This window comes from Lycorma delicatula, chromosome 7 (assembly GCF_047948215.1).
Source record: "Lycorma delicatula isolate Av1 chromosome 7, ASM4794821v1, whole genome shotgun sequence".
NCBI classification, from domain to species: domain Eukaryota; kingdom Metazoa; phylum Arthropoda; class Insecta; order Hemiptera; family Fulgoridae; genus Lycorma; species Lycorma delicatula.
Window position 1 is genome coordinate 138,779,665 of NC_134461.1, and position 21,029 is coordinate 138,800,693.

General features: G+C 28.2%; 1 protein-coding gene across 12 annotated transcripts in view; it reads right to left on the bottom strand.

The window, feature by feature from the left end:
* Window positions 1–7,951: 7,951 nt before the first annotated feature.
* LOC142327363 (uncharacterized) overlaps window positions 7,952–21,029 on the bottom strand; it is a 159,800-nt gene continuing 146,722 nt past the window's right edge. For 7 of the 12 annotated variants that reach the window (XM_075370343.1, XM_075370347.1, XM_075370348.1 and 4 more), the window contains 6 exons: window positions 20,068–20,345; window positions 17,998–18,059; window positions 15,703–15,855; window positions 12,218–12,361; window positions 10,614–10,883; window positions 7,952–8,426 (listed from right to left, as the gene is read on the bottom strand). In XM_075370343.1, coding sequence (XP_075226458.1) covers window positions 8,301–8,426; window positions 10,614–10,883; window positions 12,218–12,361; window positions 15,703–15,855; window positions 17,998–18,059; window positions 20,068–20,281 — 969 coding nt within the window. In that variant the 5' untranslated portion in view covers window positions 20,282–20,345 and the 3' untranslated portion in view covers window positions 7,952–8,300. Of the gene's footprint in view, window positions 8,427–10,613; window positions 10,884–12,217; window positions 12,362–15,702; window positions 15,856–17,997; window positions 18,060–20,067; window positions 20,361–21,029 lie in introns of all 12 variants that reach the window. The other 5 variants (XM_075370342.1, XM_075370351.1, XM_075370346.1 and 2 more) reach the window with 3 other exon arrangements.

Below are 21,029 nucleotides of genomic sequence, written 5' to 3' on the forward strand. Positions count from 1 at the left end.
CATTCTTCATGCAGTCACATTTCTGAGACCTACCGTACCACATTTCTAAGAAATCTCATCAGCATAACTCATACTTTAGTTTCCTTTATTCTTTTGAAAACTTTTATTTAAAGACTTGGGTTACATTTTCATATTTATCATGCAATTTTATTATTTATAACTATTAATTGTTACTACAGCCTTTAGTTTCATTAAACGACCTAAATAATTGTTTATTATGAAGATTTTATGTTGTCCAGTTATACCCAACAGAAACTATGTTTATTACATATTTCTTCTATTTATTGGTAACTAAAAGAACATGCTAAAAATTAATAAATTTTACCTTTTGTTAAACTTCTATTCTTATAATCTTGGCTTAGCTATTGCACATATTTTAGAAAAGAAGATCAGATAGGTAAAAAAGCTATATCCTAACTTAGTTCAAAGAAGCCTAACTACTATATCACCTGGATATTCCTTTGAACTTCTGTCAGTAGAGCAATATTAATACATCACATAGTTTAATGAGCACAATATACTTAAATAATTAATAAAATATAGAAAAATGAAACATTTCACTTAACTATTTACTCAGATTTATGAACCATTAAACATACTAATATAAAACTTTTATAAACTGACTAACTCTCCTTGAATTTTTTCATATTGTTTTTCAATTCCTTAAATTATAAGTTATTGTTTAAGACACTTCATCATACGATGGAATATCAATTATTAACTTTCAAATTATTTTCTTTATCTAGGTAAAAATTGCATATTACTATTTTATGAAAATATAATGTAATTGTAAACTATTCTTTAAAAATTGATCAAAACTGATTTAACCCATAACCGATTCATTAAAAAATATCTAAATAAACATTTTTTATTGTTATCTTTTTACCTCTTAATAAATTATAGATAACCACTTAAATAAGTGGAAACAGTTTTCTGGACAGAAATCCAAACATTAATTTTTTGCAATTCACTACCTGTCCCAATGTTTCTTATCAATGTAATAAATTTTAACCATCTGTAACATAAGTGGCATTAGTCAAATGTTTTCTCTGAGAATTTTGAGACTCATTATACAGCCAATCCCTGTGGTCCACAAAGTGAACATCTCATTTATAGAGCTGAACATAGTTTGCATTATGTGGGGCTGTTAAGTACGAATACATTTACCTTAGTGAAGAAGGCAGTAGGAAACAGCTTCAATTCTCTTTTATGAGTAGGCCTGGTATTAGATAATTGTTAATCATGAGAATGACAAGATTTTCAGAGATGACTTGCCTCATACCAGCAGTTTTATTACAACCTATTTCCCAATTACGACTTAATAGATACCCAAAAGATACAGATAACTGAAGTTAACAGTTGATAATTTTATTTAAATCAATATACCTTTTATACACACAGGTAACATCTTTAAAATAACTGAATAAATACAATATACTTTAGGTAAAAATGTTTTACTGAAATTATTTAAAATAGTTCTCATCCTATCCTGCTGGATTTTTTTTTATTGTATCTTTATTATATGCTTTTTATACTGTTTTTAGCAAAACACAATAATCTATATTTTATATATATATATAAATAATTATTATTATAACTTAGAATATTGGTCTGCATATTCCCAGATGAATTGAACAGTTTCAAGGATGAATACAGAATTATTTTATATGACTACTTTAATTTATATGATGAGCTTATCAATGACTGATTTTATTATTAGGAAATTAGCATTAAACTTCTATGACTTGAGTTCTGATTACATCTTTTTATACAATGTGTGATTCTAGTAATTGCTCGTATCATATGTTTTATTAGCTATTTCAAAGTTAATGTTTCTTATCAGAACCTGATAATCAAGCCAAGGTGGGGAACCTGATTAATATTATATTCCCTGGCTTTGATGCACCCTTCTTATAGAAATCCTGAATCTACAGTTAAAACATTCATTCTGCTCTCTCTCTCTCTATATATATATATAAAATAGATTCAACTTGATCTACCCAAGTACAGAACTGAAAAAAATAAAATGACATCTTATTTCAGCCCTCATTTTCAGTTGTAGATTTTTTCTTTTTTGTAAAATATTTAGTGTTAACAAATATTTGTTATATATTTAGTGTTTACAAAAAAGAAAAATCTACAACTGAAAATGTGGATCACCGCGAAAGCACTTTTGTAGAGATTGTATGAAAAAATAAGATGAGTGTCATTTTATTTTATTCAATTTTACTTGGGTGGATCAAGTTGAATTTATTTTACACATGCAATAATTATTAGTACAGAAGGTATATGGGTCTTGAAAAGTCGACTTTAGAAAAATATATACATATATCTTGTCTATGTTTTCATTCAGAAAATTTCTTCTTCAAAGTAATAAGCTTATTTTTTTCTTTTCTTTTTTCTATTTAACCGTAGAGCAACATTTTATTGCTTTCTTTGTACTTTTCACATGGCAATAACCTCTCTGATTCTTGACTTATAAATAAAGAAGATTCTTTCTATAGCAAATAAATTTATAGTGTTTTTATTATTCTTTTGAAAAACTGCTTTTCAGTTTTGTTAAACCGTTATTGAAATAAAATTGAAATCGTAAATAAAAATGTTCAGAAATTGTTTATAAACACAAAAATCTCAAAATAAATGCATATTTTTATAGATAAACAATCATTTTCAGTTGATGCAGGGGAATAAGGTAAATGTAAATATTTATAAAGTCAAGACTTTCTAAGAGATAAAAAAATAAATTAGTAATAATCATAATAATCTAATCAACAAATACTAAATTTCACAAACAAAAAGAGTATTTCTACCTCACACTAATAAATTAGATAAAATATCAGAATGTAAAATAAAGTACTAGTGACTAAAAGATTATACAATATCATTTTAGATATGCCAAGCTCAAAGCAGAAAAAAAAGCTTAAAAACAATTTAAATCATTTAACCTCCTCAAACTAATCATCTGTTAAGTAATTCAGACCATTATTAAGCTAATTCTTTACTTTAGACTTACGTTGCCTGAAACTATATTGAATAATTTTTTAGTTAAAAGTTTCCATTTTTATTATTTGACTACTGAGAACACCCTCCTCGCTCAATATCAACCAACAACAGAAAATTTAATATATGAAAATTAATATTATTATTTATTATCATTCATTGCTTGTGAAACATTGCCCTAGAATCTCCAGATGAATGATGCAGATGTTACCACTCTGCCAGAAAGATCAGAGGAGCGGTATATAATACAATATTAATTTATAAGTTCATTATAAAAATGCAATTAATTAAAACAGAAATAGAAAATTGGATAAAAAACATATTTTTAAAGCAGTCAGCATTTAAAGAATATATCCGATCACTGTAAATAATTTTATAAATTATTTATTATGCACCTCATCATATATGTATATAAATTGATTTTTATGAAAGAAAAACTATATTATATCAAATTAATAAGGTTTTTGTTTTATATTTTTATAAATAAACATTTAAAATTTAATTTACTATGTTTTTTTTTAAACTAATGACAGTTTTTGTTCACTATTAGTATTACAATACGTAATTATGATGTAAAATATATATGTTTACAATGTACATAATCTGTGTGTTAAAGAATTTAGTTATGTATGTTGTGTCTATATGTATAAGTGTAAATGGAAGGAAATTAAAGAAGTGAGTTACGATTAATTATAGATTGAAGGATTAAGGTAGATTATTTATACTGCAAGCAAATTATTAATGTTCTGTAAAATAATGTTTACCAAAAAATGAAAATTTATTGTTTATCATATCGTCATATTATTTATTTTATAAGAAAGTAATGTAAGATATTATATAAAAAATGTTTTTTAAGGTATTGTGATTTTATGTAATCTATAATAAAAAAAAAATTAAAAAAAACAAAAATGTTGGATTATTGATTGTATGGTTTTGTAAAATAAAATACTATGTTATTATCTAATTATTTATCAAAATAATTATAAAAATAGTTCAGTATCTTGAATTATTATTACTTAGAATGCATCATCTAATAAGTATATATATATATATATATTCATTCCAGTATAAATTAATAATAATTGTGTAAAATATTACAATATATTGTTCTATATTTTGTCAAAAGTAATTAAATTAATAAATTATGGTGCTGTGGTTTATTTTTAATATTTAAAACAATATTGCTTAAAAACAAGATTGTTTTTATTGATTTTTTTATTTTCTTCGCAAAGTACATCGCTGTGCAGGGTGCCCATTTTGAATATCTTTTATAAAAATGTGGTAAATATGTAAACTTTTGCTAATGTAAGCACAGAATTTAATTTACTTTTTTTTTTCATTTCATTCATAAAATGTTATTACATGCTGCAACTATGTTTAGTCTGTAGCAGTTTGATTTTAAAATGTTCATTGTACATTTTACTTCTTTCAAAAGGGTTTGTGTTAATTATAATTAACAACAAAACTTTAATCCTGCATGGCTAATCAATCATGAAGAATTCTGAAAATTATCAACCCATTGTCTTTTTTTGTGATAATTTTGATTCTGAAAATGATCAAGTAAAGACCCGATTCTGACAACCAATCAAGCTGCTTACCTCCACCTAGGCTTGTTCTCTTCACTTGGATCTCCCTTTCACAGAGGAATACCACCTTTGAAAATTTACCTCAGAGTTACAAAAATGTTGTAAATTTACTTTCCGAATACTCCTTGTATTAATATAATATAAATATTTTCATTTAATATAAATAAAAGATATTCTTTTGAAAATTTCTTCAGTTAATTTAACACTAAATGAAATATTTACAATGAGTTAGGTCCTTTCTGGCAAGCTCAGTCGTTGGTTTTCAGAGTGGTATATTGGAACTGAAAATAACTGTCTTGTCTATGATGGTGTGATCATAAACTAACTTATCAATCTTATAGGTTCAACTCATTTGAAGAACTACATTTTGATAGCTAATGAACAGGCAGCACATTCAAGGTTGTCTGGGGCCTAGAACTACAAAATTCAGAGTCTCATCTTACACAAAGACCAGTTAGCAAACTGCAAGATATCATGTATCTACCCAGGTTTATATAAGGTACGTTCAATAATTAACAAGACAAATTATGTAGAGAAAAAATGGTTCACTCAATGGCAATGAGACTTTTTGAGGGTCAAGTTGGCAATCTTGGGAACACATTTAATCAGCTGTTTGATCAAAATAAATCTAAACATATCCCTCTTTTGTTGATTTCAGAATGTCAGCTCCACTAGATGTACGCTGGAAGGGCAACGTTCAGTGATAAGATTTTTGCTATCAGAAGGTATGAAACAGGTGGAAATTTACTAAACAATGTTGAAACAGTATGGTGAAAAGTGTTTAAACCACAGTAACATGTATAAGTGAGTGGAACAGTTTAAAGACAGAACAAGGGTGATTGATCTTCATCGCTCTGGAAGATCAGTTGAGGTTTCAACTACCGTGCTGCAAAATCGCATAAATGATCTTATTCGCTAAGACAGGCAAGTCAGAATTTCCCAGATTTGTAGTTGTTAGAACTGCACATTCAATCATTCATGACGTGCTGAATTATTACAAAACATGTTTGAGATGGGTTCAAAGACAGTTGACTGAAGCTCATAAAGATACCTGGATTCGCATTTGTTCTGAGCTCAAAGAACCAAACCCGAATCTAAACGAGAACAAATCAAACAGCAAAGTCTTGAGTGAAAACATCCAGGTTTACCCGCCAAAAAAGATTCAAAATTCATGTGTCAACCAGTAAAGTGATGTTGACGGTCTTCTGGGTCTTGCAAGGCCCAATTTTTGGGGACTATTTAGAACAACATACTGTGATCAGGGAATACTATTTAAACATGCTCCAATAGAAAGTGAGACCTACGATAAGGTGAAAATGTCTCTCTCAAAAAGTAAGATTCTCTTGCATGACAATGCGCATCCCCACATCGCTCAGAAAATGAGTGTAATACTTGAAAAGTTGGGTTGGTAGGTGTTTACCACATCATTCTTACAGCTCAGATCTCACCTCATAAAATTTTAATTTGTTCAGCCCACTCAAAGACTTTTTATACGGCAACAAGTTCGATGACAACAAAACAATCAAAAAAGCGGTACACGAATGGTTCAAACAGCAAGGCAAAGAATTCTATACTGTAGGAATCAGAAAGCTCACATAATGGTGGGACAAGTATCTAATTGTTACTGGTGACTATGTTAAAAAGTAGTGTAAGTTTCATTGTCATTGAATAAATCAGTTTTTCTCTATATCAATTTGTCTCATTAATTATTGAACATCCCTCGTATATAAAATGTGCTTCAATTTATCATATCACAATAATCCCATGAAAGTATATTTAATTATTTTTAAGCAACAAACATATTCCATTTTTATTTAGCTCCACCACATCTGTGTTTAGTGAAACTGCTTGTTAAAATTATTTTAAAATACATCACACAATAACCAAGGCAAGTATCTTAACTACCTGCGATGGTAATTATACTTTCACAAGCTAAATTAAAATTCATCACTATTACTGACTAGATAACAACTGACCCATGATCGCTTCCAAAGAAGTTTTTGGACATGCACCAGGTGAAATGTGGAAGTAAAGATGTTGAACACAAGGACAGATCGATGCCTGAAAATGTACCTGATGAAGATGACATAAAAGTATAAGACCCGTTTATTCAATAAGCATAAATTCAAGTTCTGCCTCAGTTGATCAACTATAGTATCTCGAGAAGAACATGATAATGAGCCCCACGAATAACGGTGGACATTGCCAATTATTAGGCAGGGCAAAGGAATCTGTGAAAACAGATTGGGCAAATCATCCTCACTGATATCAGAGTTTGTGGAAAAGTATAAGTTGCAGATCTTCATTTTAAATGGGTACTGATTACCTTCACTGAGATTGTAGGGATGTTTGTAATCAGCAGAATTCACATGGCTATTACGACTTCCTTCAGGAAAATAGCCACATCTTCATGACCCCACCCTCCATTTGATAGTTCCGTCTCACAGGCGTAACCGCGAAGACATTCCACCTTGGAGACAGAGATGAGTTTCCTGCAAACACAGTATCTGAGGATTTTGACATCCTCATGGCGAGAACAGAGACTGAAAACATTCCACTGAATAATATTATTTGTATTCATAAAAATTAATTTTTTTCTGTTATAAGTAAAACTCTGTGTACAGCTCTTATTTATCAAGTATTATGCAGTTTTTCTTTCTGATGTTTAAAACTTTTAGGGAGTGTTTTGTTTTTTTTTGGGTACTTCAATCACCACCTTATCTTTGAAGAGAATTCAATGGTGGGGATTTTGAAGTCTGGGAGGCCTGAGATAAATTATCAGGCAACAATCTTTTAATAGATCCCTTCATAGGGATCTTAGTAGTTGGTGCAAAGGCAATTTTATTTGGTGGTGTACCAACTAAGGTAGTTTTTAGTTGACTGTCAGTTTTTCCACCAAAAATATCCTTCTTCTTGCCTATTCTCAATGCTGCAGCAGCAAAAGTGAGGGATTTTACTAGTACGACAAAGCCTGAACAATTTGGTCAGTTCTTTGTATGATGTACACTCGTTCTTTTGTGCACTGTTAGAAAGATTCTGGACAAAACTAATAATGGGCTGTACCAGATTCCTCATGTGTTGAGGGATTTTCTGTATTCCCAAAGAACCACAGGAAAGGACACTTTCTGTTCAGTAAAAATTCTTAATAATTGTCTGTTCCTTCTTATAAAGGGGACATTCTCAAGACGTTGCCAAATTTGAACTCTTACAATACATTTTCCAATTTCAGTAATGCGTTTTCATCATTTCCTATACAGCTGCAATGTGCACAAACTTGTTCCCTCAAGCAACCAATTTTGTTGTGACCAAAACCCTGACACTGATAAGTTGGTACTTAATAATATTAAATAATATAACATTTTTAATGAAAATAATAGATTTATTCATTAATCACATAACACATAAATAAATAAAAAAACTAATCATAATAAATATTAGTTTATCATTAGCAGCATTAATATATATTTTACCTTTCATTAATCACATAACACATAAATAAATAAAAAACTAATCATAGTATAATCATAATAAATATTTATTTATCATTGGCAGCGTTATTATATATTTTACACCTTTATATCGGCAGTTGAGAGAAATTTTTTTTCTAAAGCACATAAAGAATTTATTTTAATATAACATACTATCTTTAAATTAAACATTCTGTAACAAAATATAAATAAATATATCTTCCATGATGTTCAGAGAAATATATTTCTACACTTCCATAATTCCTTTCAAAGCATGTATATATGACAAAAGACTTTTTACAGCATCTTCATTTTCAATAGATGTCAGAATTTTATTTGTTTCCTCTTTTATTTCTTTAAGACTACAAATAAACTGCAAAAAATAACAAAAGAACTATATTAAAAAACTATATAAATAAAACATGAAGTAAAACAAATCAGTACCAAATGTAATCATATAATTAGGATTAACAAAAAAGAATGCTAGAATTAAAAAAAAACACAGCTCTACAAATATTGAGTATCAATTATTGGATGTGGTAGAATGTAAAGAAACCTTTTAAAATTTTGCCTTATGTACAGGAAATGGATTCAACATGACTTTGAGATATATAAACGAAACACATTCATGGTTGCTGAATCATGGGTACAACAAAAGTACCCATGGGTGTGCAACAAAAAATCAAAGTGCATTCAGCAGTGCGCAGAATTAGAATCAGTTGCATCTGTTCAACATTAATTTTTATGAATACATGAACAAGGAAAATCTGTTGATAAGGCTATTCAAAGATAGATTTAACATTTCATGAAATGGGAGATGCAAAGAAACAGAAATCTCCAAGAAATGAATTTCACAAAAATTGTACCATTTTAAATTTTATCAAGAAAATTTACTTATTCTTCTATATGAATTATATTCCCTTCAAAGTAGTGTTTCTTCCAATCCTCAAAACATTTATAGAAAGCATTTTTTAGTATAGCCTAAAGTTAGTTACTAAGCAATTTTCCTTTATCTCATCTATAGTCGCAATTTTTTTTCCTTTTAATCAGTGGAAACAAGAAAAAATGATGTAAGGAGAATGCAGAGGCTAAACAATCGGTCTGTTGTTCCTTTGTACTAAATAATCACAAATTAACAGTGAAGTATAAGTTGGAGCGTTATCCCGCTGCTAAAAGTGTTTCCTCACACATTTGTGGTTGTTTTCTTCAGAACTCATTTGCCTCATGTAAACAGCATAAAACTTCTAAGTAACACTTTTTGTTAACTGTATAATCTTGTGAGAAGAGTTCATATCACTGTAATTGATAAAAGCAGTAAGGAAAACATACATTCTTTTGAATGTGGCATGCTTTTTCAGTCTTCAACCCTTTTGTTCTGCTTCCCTTAGAATGATTGGACCTTCATTTCAATATCCTAACTGTACATCCATATTTCATCACTTGTTATGACATGTTCAAGTAATTCAGAGTCAACAGCAATTTCATCAACAACTGTTCTGCAATGCTACTTTTGTTAAAATTGAACAGTTTTGGAGTAAACTTTGTTCCTATTCATTTCATAACCAAAATATCAGTAAAAACTGTTTCACGAGCAACAAGAGATTCCTACCTCTTCAGCAACTTCTCTAATAGTAATTCGATAACTGATCTTATGTTCTTTATTTTGATATTTTTATTGATTGTAGTTGTGTTTGGATATCAACCCTGTTGTCAACTTCAACAACTCCACAGCCTTCTTAAAACCATTTTTAACACTCATAAACCCTTGTTGTCAACATAAAATCCTCACCAAAATACTTCTCTAACATCTTCACCATTTTACAACACTTTATTCAAGTTTTAATAAAAATCAATAGTTCCATCTTTTTCAGACAAAATAAATCATCACTTGTAATAAAATATGACCTAATTACTTGGCTGCCAAATTTGAGCTATGTGTTTAATATGGCTGAAAATATTACTACACATTGCAGATATTATTGCCATCGCATAGGTAAAAGATGGAACTCAGTCAAAAACCATAGTGAGCAGAATTAAAAAGTTCTCATTTTTTTATCATCCCTAGAACATGAAATTTATTTTCTAACATTCATGCTTATTTGGAACTGAATCGGCCCACATTATTTTGGTTAAACAAGGTTCTGTCTGTTGTACCCATTTTCTCCAATTTTTGTGCAAGTTCAAAATTGAAAAAACATAATTTCCATGACAAAGTAGTGAAATTATTTTAAATACCACCCCTAAACTACAAACAGTCTGGCTCCAACATTGTACACTATTCAGAATTTTCACTTTTTCAAGAAGTTATTACATCTAATGGAGAATTAAATTCTATAAGATAATAAATATATGAAATTTTTTTTTAGGAATTATGGATGTCACAATCCTGTAATTAACTGAATTGGCAGAGCAAAGAATAATGATCAGTAGTAGATTTTTAGAAGCATAAATCCAATTTTATTACTTATTCACACATTGTTCATTTTCTTCTGTAAAAAAAAAATATATACATATAAATTAATAGGCTTAATTCTAAAAATATATAAATTTCTATATCTACCTCTGAAACTGATTTACAATTATTATATAATAATAGTATTTTTGCACTGAAATCTTTATGAAACGAATCCTCAAAATTTGACTCATCATGGTCAGATTCATAACCAGATGAAAGCTGAGAAAAGTGAGCTACGTAATTCATGTCATGATGAAATGAACCTCTTGATTTGATATTATTAACCCATTCAGTTAAAAGTATATGAACAGTTTCATGATCACTCTTTTTTAACTCCTCTGTTACTGATAAAGGTGCTGAACTTTCATCAATATCCTTAAAATGAAAAGCTAACATAAGTACATTAAAAAACAAAAATTCTCTGTTTTACTAATAAATACACAGTAATTAATAACTTGTTCCATATTTCACTTTCTAGAATGCTTCAGGTAACTAGACATTATTGGAAATAACTAAATCTGAATTTTATAAAGATCTTTTATAAGATATGGAAACTTTACTTATAAGGCAAGCTGAAAAAAATTCTGTAAATATGCTACCAAAAAAAGAAATTCTTTATAAAAATATATAATGGATTAACTTATTTCACCACATCAGCCTAATACCTGATTATTAAGCATTAGCCCAATAATAAAATAGTACAGGTACCAATAAAAACAAAATGTATTTTTTTTTCAATGATAATAAAACCCCAGTGGGAAATAAATCCAGGACCAGCTTACAAGCCAACATGCTAATCACTATACAGCCTTAGAACTGCTCTATTTTTTATAAGAAAAATCAAATCAACCAAAAATACAACATTTTCATTAAATAAAAAACTTGGGAAAAGAGTTTTTCCCTTCATCTTTTCAAAGACAATTTTTGAGCTTAATAACTTTCATAAAACAAATCTGAAAAAGATCTAATTAACAAATTGACTGAAAGAGTTATTTTTATCTTCATTAAAATTCAGGTTATTTGGGTAATTATTTTATGAATAGTAGATCTTTAAACAATGATATCGCCAATAATCAATTTAAAAAAAGTTTAACAATATTCATCTGTATTAAAGCAAATAAAAAATCTAGTTCTCTTTCAATTAAATATTATTTAACAAGAAAGTCTAAAAGGTATTTATGCAGTTTTCATAAATTGTTTGTACAAAAAAGGAATTGAGCACATTGCATACTGCATAAATTCAAACCTACTACTAAAAACATCAACACTCTTAAGGAAGTGATCAGCTGAAATCACTGAAATAATAAATAATACATTGAAATTAATTTTTTTTTTAATTTCACAGGTAGTATATCAAATATATAAAAATATGTTGAAATGTTTTTATCAAATAACAATAAGAAATAGTATTATCGATATAGCTGGATCAATGAATAGTCTACAGTTGATTAATTAGATTCTGCAGATGCCAGTTGAAGTACATCTCTTACCAGACTCCTGCCATCTGCAAAGGCGTAACTCAAATTTCAACAAATTTTAATCCAAAATCAGCTAAGAATTAAATCAAACTAATTTCTTTTCTAATCTTCAGCACAACTGATTTTGTCAAATATTTTATCCTAAAAAGAAATAAGATAATTTATCAAAAGTTAACAACATAATAGTAATAGTAGGTTAGCTTACAAATAATTTAAATACATAAAACAAACCTCTTCATGTGATAATAGAATTTCATTTAATTCATTTATACTATTGTTAATTTCTAGAAGTTCTTCTCTAATATTATTTATGTTGATTAAATTTTTCTTAAATTCAACATTATTAACAACTGTTATACGTTTATTTAATGTTTCCTGTAAACATAAACAAATACACATTATTTTATGAAATCAATTCTCTTTACTACAAACACACAACGGTTTTCATTCTGGTAAAAAGTAATGAACCTTTTAACACATGATTCTACACATACGCTTATGGACCTTCAGTGTAACTTTATTCTAGTTAATCACATAAAACTTAATATTTACTACACTCACGCACTATTCATTCAATTATCAATCCAAATCAGAATAATTTTTCTGTTCATTTGTGAGCATAATCAGTTTTGTCAGAATTACAAAAATCATCAAAAAAGAAAAAGTGATCACACTTTTCAGTCTTTCACCAGTCTAGATCATATTTTTAAAGATATTCACATTTTATATGTCATCAGCAATTTTACCACTTTAAGATAATTTTTTTAAATAAAACAATAAAAGTTAAAAACTCTTAAAATTAAGTTGTCACACTAAATTGTTATTAATATAAAGCAGTATAAAGTAATAATCTAACATTAACCCACATTTTCATAATTAATTAACCCACAGTTTCTCACAATATTTCATAATATATTCATACGGTAATAGATTTATAAAGTAAATAATTAAATCATATAAATGAAAATTGATGTTTTTAATTGAACATTAAAACAGTTGAGTTAATTCACCTAAGACCATAGATAAATTTTATTAATCTAAATATAACGGTTAAAATGAATACTATATGTAAGGAAATGATCAGCTATCACTGAAATAATAAATATTAAATAATACATTCAAATTAATTTTTTTTTTTTTTTTTAATTTTGCAGGTAGTATATCAAATATATAAAAATATTCTGAAATGTTTTCATCAAATAACAACAAGAAATAGTAGTATAGATATATAGCTGGGACAATGAATAGTCTACAATTGATTAACTTGATACTGCAGATGCCAACTGAAGTACAGCTCTTCCAGACCCCTGCCATCTGCAAAGACTTAACTCAAATTTGACAAAATTTAATCCAAAATCAGCTAAGAATTAAATCAATCTATCTTAAATGCTATTGAAATAGATGAAAATGTGAATTTGACCACTTACTTCATGTTTAAAAATGTTTTTTTTTATTTCAATGAGTTGTTAAATGTAGAAATTAACTCACCAATTTAATCTAAACATGGCTCCAAAAAAAAGTTAAGTTTTAATCCTTTTTCAGCTTCATCCCATGAAAGATTATTCTGGTAATATCAGAAATAGTACTTCCATCATCAGAATTCTTTGTTCCTTCTGATGTATAAGTAGAAATTTAAATAAAGATTTCACATCAATATACCAGAAGTTGTAATGCTTTTATTTTAACTCCATAATCATCTAACTCAGCAAGTACATTTATCAAAAATATTAATGTTTTGGCTCCTAATCCACTCTGATAAAGAAATGTTATTCTCACTGAAGTCCATAACCAGGTTGAAATGGAATAAGTTTGCTTTTTTAAAGCACTTCTGCATGTAAATTGAAGCTAAATTGCACATTATTTGTAAATAAATTATAAGATATGTCTGAGATAAAATGAATCTCTAAAATATTCCAATCACACCTTGATCCATACATTGAAAAACAGATTTAATGTTTTGAAGTAAGAAACAAATTTGGTACACTGCTAAAATTTGTCAATTTGGGATGTGCGTGGTAGTTGCCTACCGTAACATTTTTTTTTTGTTTATAAAAAGCTTCTTCCCATTAATGAATTTTACTCATCATCTATGCTTTATTATTTGACAAATAAGTAATCAGGCTTTACACGATCCTTAAATGTTTGGGCTTTACTGATGTATCACATAAAGCTTTTAAGCTTTCATTGTCACTGCCCATCATATTTACATTAAATAGAACTATAACCATATTCCTAATGCTTATCTCCAGTGCACTTTTCATTTTTACTTGTACAAAGTAAAAAAAGTATTGTGATCATGAAAAATTTCAGATTTCAACGGAAATAACCATTTTTACTAGTTTCGATATGACGTCTATACATACTTATGTATGTACGTACATATGTATGTATCTCACATAACTCAAAAACGATTAGCTGTAGGATGTTGAGATTTTGGATTTAGGACTGTTGTGACATCTAGTTGTGTACCTTCCCTTTTGATTGCAATTGACTGAACCAAAAGTGTCCAAAATGCCCAAAATCCAAAAAAAAATTGGATTTTGGACTTTTTCCTAATTGCAGTAATAAGAACTCATTGAGAGCTTTTCAACAATATAAGTGGTACTTATATTGTTGAAAAACTTATAACATTGGACCAAACATTGCATTGTTCAGCTATACCCATATTACCCTGTAATAACACGTTAAGGTATCAAATAAATAACATTTTAATAAACATTAATTTAGAGCTTTTCAACAATATAAGTGGTACTTATATTGTTGAAAAGCTCTAAAAAATGAAATAACTGGTACTTATTTTCATCGGTTCCAGAGTTATGGCCAAATTAAATTTTAATTAATGAAATATTTGGATCTTAAACAGGGAAAGTACATTGGTTCGAATCAGACTTCATCCACTTTTTTATTTTTATTTAAATATATTGATTTATTAATAATTCTTCTGACTGAAAAAAAAATTACAATAATAATAATTCAATAATAACAATAAAAAATGAAATATGAAAAAATATCAGAAGTTATTAATGAAATAAAATTTTATGGACTTTTCATCTTAAAAAAAATGTGTACATTTCCTACAGCACCTTTACAGATGTTTAAAAAACAATACAATATGAAGGGACAGTAGTTGTGAAGAAATGACTGCTACAGTATTTAAGTATTGTTTATAACCGTTCAGTGTAACCGAATAGTTATTTACTCAGTTACAATTATTCACTCTTAATATTATATATAAGTTAATTTACTGCTAGAATATTTACAAAATTCTGAGGTTTTGTCATTTCCATCAATCAGCTAAAATCTGTTTCACTGTACACAAACAGATACAAAAACATTTTGTGCAAAACTAGTGCATGTAAATCCTTACAAACCAAATATTTTACTCAGATTTGTTCATTTCAACCAAAAATTACATCCTTTTTTAAATGTTCATTCAGAAACAACAAGATGCCCAATACAGTTTTTTCATGTTAGATAAATTTTGTAAAAAAATCATTTTTGAAAAATGTTAAATATTTTTAATACTTTTATCCCTTGAATGCATATAAATAACAATTTATAAGTTATTCTAAACATCACTAGATGAATTATTTTTGTTATAATTTTAACTAAATCTAAATTTTGAAATTATTTTTTATTTATTTTTATTTAAAAAATTTGTTTTTGAAATGAATACTTTACACATACCAACTTGCATATCACAGAATAAGTAATACCTTAAATGCAGGATTATGAATTATTTTATTAATAATTAGTCTCTGGTTACAGTTTTCATATTTTTCATTTAAACTGGGCTGACTCTGAAGACCCTTCAGACAACTTATAACATTGGACCAAACATTGCATTGTTCAGCTATACCCATATTACCCTGTAATAAAACGTTAAGGTATCAAATAAATAACATTTTAATAAACATTAATTTAATTTCTTTTATTTATTAAATTAATTTAAATTAAACTTACTAAATATTTTGAGAAATTATAGTTCAATAAAATGTTCATATTTGCAGTCAAAATGAAGTCAACCTATCTGAAATTAATTTGTTGCTTAACAATTAAACAACATTTTTTAGGATCATCTTGCAAACTTAAAAAATTTTGAAAGGAATTTTTTTTACATTTATTTATAATTTTAATTTTCTATAATGGCTATTTTTTAATAAAATTAGTGTTTACATAAGTCTTTAATGAGAGGCAGCTGAAATGTAATGCATACTGGACCATAATGAGAGAACAAAATGTCGCACAAAGCAACAGGTGCTGCCATCTGTGGCTTTATTTCCCCCTACTACTAACTCTCCAAAACTCAAAGAACCATGCCCTCTCATTTTTTCCAGCCCCCATTGATATGGAGTCAAATATTCCGGCTATGTCAATGCAACTAAATTAATGTGCAGCGATTTAGTTTTAACAGGCCAAAAAGTAACATTCATCATCTTCTAAAAGCCTTTTACAGCGATAAAACTGTGAATAGGTGGGCAATAAAATTTTTTACATCAGATGCTGATAAAGCAAGTATTAAGGATGAATTTTGCAGTGTTCAAATGGTCTGTAACTAATGAGAAGCACCAAAAGGAGATGAATATAAACTGATGAGTCAAAATGACCTTTGCATTACACAACAATGCATCCACCATCCAGGTACGCCTAGCCTATCGAAAGAACAAGAAGGGCACATTATTGTACAACTGGACTGCTGAAAAATCATGATGGGTGCCATGTAAACTCAAAGAAAAGAACAAAAAACGAAAGGAATGTTGTGAGCAGCTTCTGAAATGTTATTGTGACAAAGGAAATTACTTCCTTTGCAACATTGTGATGGGAATTGAAACTTGGACACTTTATTACATCCCTAAAGAAAAATGTTCACATCAATACAAAACAAGAAATATTCTTTCCACACACTAATTGGTGTATATTTTACCTTACACAATTTTTGAGCTGTGATAAGAAAATGCCCAAAAAGTCTAATGACAAAACATTACTTTAGCTTTTGTTTTCACTATAAAGGAAGAATGCCTCATTTATGACTACAATTTGATCTTATACAGTCTTTAAATAGGATAGATAAGGAAATGCCCAGAAAATTTATCTGAAAATAAACTTTAAAAAACACAAAGACTGAATTAAAGTTGAATTTATAAGTTTATAGAAGTTTTCCTGAATTTTTTTAATAAATCCTTATTTCTGGAAATATTTGAAAAAATGGAAATTTTCTCATTTTTCCCTATGGCTTCCCATCTCAATCATGCAGTGGACATTGATTTGTACTTTTTTCTTTTTAAATCTAATATTTTACCCTTAAAAAAACTTATCACATTACATCTCAAATCAGCCAAGTTTTTGTAAAAAGAATTTAAGATCATTTAAAAATCTTAAATTACTCATAATTTTGAGATCGGTAAACATTCTTAAGATTAACAATAAACTTTGAATTTTATACTTTTCAATTGGACTAAGCATGAGATTCAATTTTATTTGCTAGGCATGCTACAGCCTACGCAATATAGCTGTCAAATTAGTATAAGTCAATAATCAACAATATCGTACGTGTTTTAAATGTACAACAGGTTCAAGTTTGACCACAAAAATATCTTTAAAAATTTAAGCAATATTATACATTCCTCCTGAAAACTAGTAGTCACTGAGGGCAATTAGTGTCTTGTTACAGATACTTCTTTCTATACTTCCTACTTTTCAAATGTAGAGTATGCTTAAAAACTAATCAGTCAGGCTGAATAATTTAATTTAATAATAAAATTACAGATCATATTATTAAATATATAAATAATTTGTTTAAATACCATTTATGTCACTTGAAACTCTTAAAATAAACCCCCAACTTTGACAAACAATGTAGCGTTTCCATTTCCAAGCTTACATAAGTTTAGGCTTAAAAGGTTAATGTTACATAATTTTGAACAATAATAATTAATGAGCCTACTATGTGCAGGAAAATAAATGAAATAGAATCCACAAAAAAAATTTCAAGAACAAAATTTAGGACTCACTGATATAAATGGTTCTTCAGACTTTTTAATAAAACCCAATCCGAAATAAAACTGGATCAGTTCTGAAAAAAGACAATAATTAAATAATTTAAATAAAATTAAATTAAAACATCTCAATCATCAATCATCAATCTAAATAACTTGTGTAAAAACTTACATCAGAAATGGCTACAACTTACAATAACAGAATATCCATTGTATGAATTTGTACAGTAATGCCTAAATTAACAGAATGGAATGAACTAACACTAAAAAGATGAAATATGTGTATTTCAGAACAGGGCTTTTTTTATCTTTTGCTTTAAAGAATATTCTGAAATGGTTTTTCTAACAGGTAATACTTATACTAATATTTATTAGATAATTTCTTATTAACATTCTTCAATTTACTGTCACATTTTCTTTTCTATGTTCAACCAAAAGGTATTTTGTTTATTAACACCTTCTTCAACTTGATTTTCAATTAAGAATTTGAAAAAATTGTTAAAATTAATATTGAGAAATACTAACTTTATAATTAGTAAAAATAAGTTTTCAAATACATCACGTCATTCAGATGTTTAGAATGGATATAATGCACTACTATAGATTCCTTATACATAATTTCTTCTGATACCTTTTACAACACACATACTCTCACAGAGTATGAGAGGGAGGAGAGTGTGACTGAGAGATCATCAAATTCATTAAGTAACAGTATACAAAATTTGCTCTACTAAAGATAAATATTTATGAGAATGATTGGTCAATCTTATTAACACAATAAGACTCTTATAAACATAACAAATTTAAAAAAAAGTTTCTGCTTTTGTTTAGATCATTGATTCCCAAAGTGGTCCAGGTGGACCTCCAGGGGTCCACGGGAGACTCGACGGGGGTCTACGTTGACGTGACATAAAAATGGGGGTTCACAATTCGTAAGCGGGGGTCCACGAAAATTCATCTGGTTTCGATAGTGAAGAACTAAAATGTTGGCTTGACTTTGCGTATCAATCCAGGCAGATAATGTTTTAATTATATTATGACAACTTTATTATATTACATTGCAATATGATTAACAATAATAATTAATAGTGTAATGATTTTTTTTTTTTTGTCTTCAGTCATTTGACTGGTTTGATGCAGCTCTCCAAGATTCCCTATCTAGTGCTAGTCGTTTCATTTCAGTATACCCTCTACATCCTACATCCCCAACAATTTGTTTTACATGTGTAATGATTACATATTTGAATAAATGCAACACAAAAAAATATACTATATTTCTTTTGCTTTTTACCACTTTGAATGGGAAGTTTTCTAAATAAAATAAGTGAGAATTGATTGCTTTCTTGTGCTGTGAGTAGATGTCAAAAATGTAAAGTTGGATGGAAGCATTTTTTTTGATTTGCCAACTTTACTTTTTTGACATCCACTCACAGCACAGTCAATCAAAAATTAACCAATCAATTCTCACTTTTTTTCGAACCTGGTAGTTCGTGGAACTCAGCCGTAACGCAAATTTTCATAGTTAGATCTAATCTTCACATTTTCAGTTGACTGGAAATATGGTAAAAATGTAGCTGCAGGGGGTCCACCGGAACCAGCAAAATTATGAAAGTGGTCTATGAGAAAAATAAGTTTGGGAACCTCTGGTTTAGATAACAATGCAAAAATAAGTTACTTATATACCTCATTTATTTCAAGGAATGATATATAAGAAAATACATTATGATAACATTTTTGTTGTTTAAAACTCATAGCAAAGTACAAATTTGGAATGATCCACAATTTTTGTTTTTATTTTTTTAATGATTACTTGTGTATCCAGTTATGACAAGAATTCAAACCAAATACAAGAAAGCCATTACTCCAACACAGAGGTCAGAATTCCCTAAGGAAATTGTAAACAAATACCAATTAACAATAAAACTGGATAATTTAAATTACATAAAGACTATAACAGAAGAGTACCCAAGATTAAGATTAAATCTAATCATCAATACAAAGCAATAACAATACTGATATTGTAACTTAGTAAATTAATTTACACTGCACACAGAGCTAAATTAGAAAATTAATTCAAAAATATACCATTTTCAAGTTCATCCTTTTCTATATTTGCCAAATGCAATTTCAAATCGTTGTCAATAAAAGAAATAATTTCACACAATAGTTCTCTTCTTTCTTCACTTTGATTAAATAGAACATTATTGAATTCCACAATTCGTTCTCTCAAAACATTTACAAAAGGCAAATCCAATAAAAGCAAATTGCCAACAATATCGTCTGGATTGCAGCACATCATACTTCTTACACGTAGAACGGTTATTAATTAAACTTGACTATCTTTTATGCAGTTTTGACCTGTTCTAACAAGAAATACACTTTATTTTATGAAAAATACTATCTGTTCTAACCTCAAAACATTACATTGTACAAAATCCCTTTTCATGGATCAAAATTTTATACTTCACAACAATGAAAGCAGAAACTTTCATTTAATACTACGTACATACTACCAAACAAAATACCAGTGCAATACTTTAAGACGAAAGAAACTAAATCTTCCTGCATTCGTAAACGAAAATAACTACAAGAAAGTGCTTGCCGCCAAATTGTTTACATGATGACCAACATCTAATATTAAGTTGACGTTATATAAGTATTCAAAATTAATAATTTTATATATATATATCTAATAATAATAATAATTATTATTATTAAAATAATATATACTAATGATGAATACGTGGAATGATTTTTTTTTTTTGGAAATCAAACAAGAACTTATTGAACCCTGCATTTCAACTGCATGGGAGAATTTTGATAAAAATGTACCAATTTTAACTAATTCAAACCCAACAGTAGCAGGAATTTTAGAGGTAGTTAAATATATAAATGAACCGCTCATCTCAAGAACACAAACTCCTATCTCTTGGTGGAAAGAAAGGCAGTTAATTTATCAAAGATTATTCAAAATAATGCAAACTAGACTTGGCATTCCTGCTACCTCTGTTTCCTCTGAACGAATGTTTTCAAAAGCTGGATAGTTA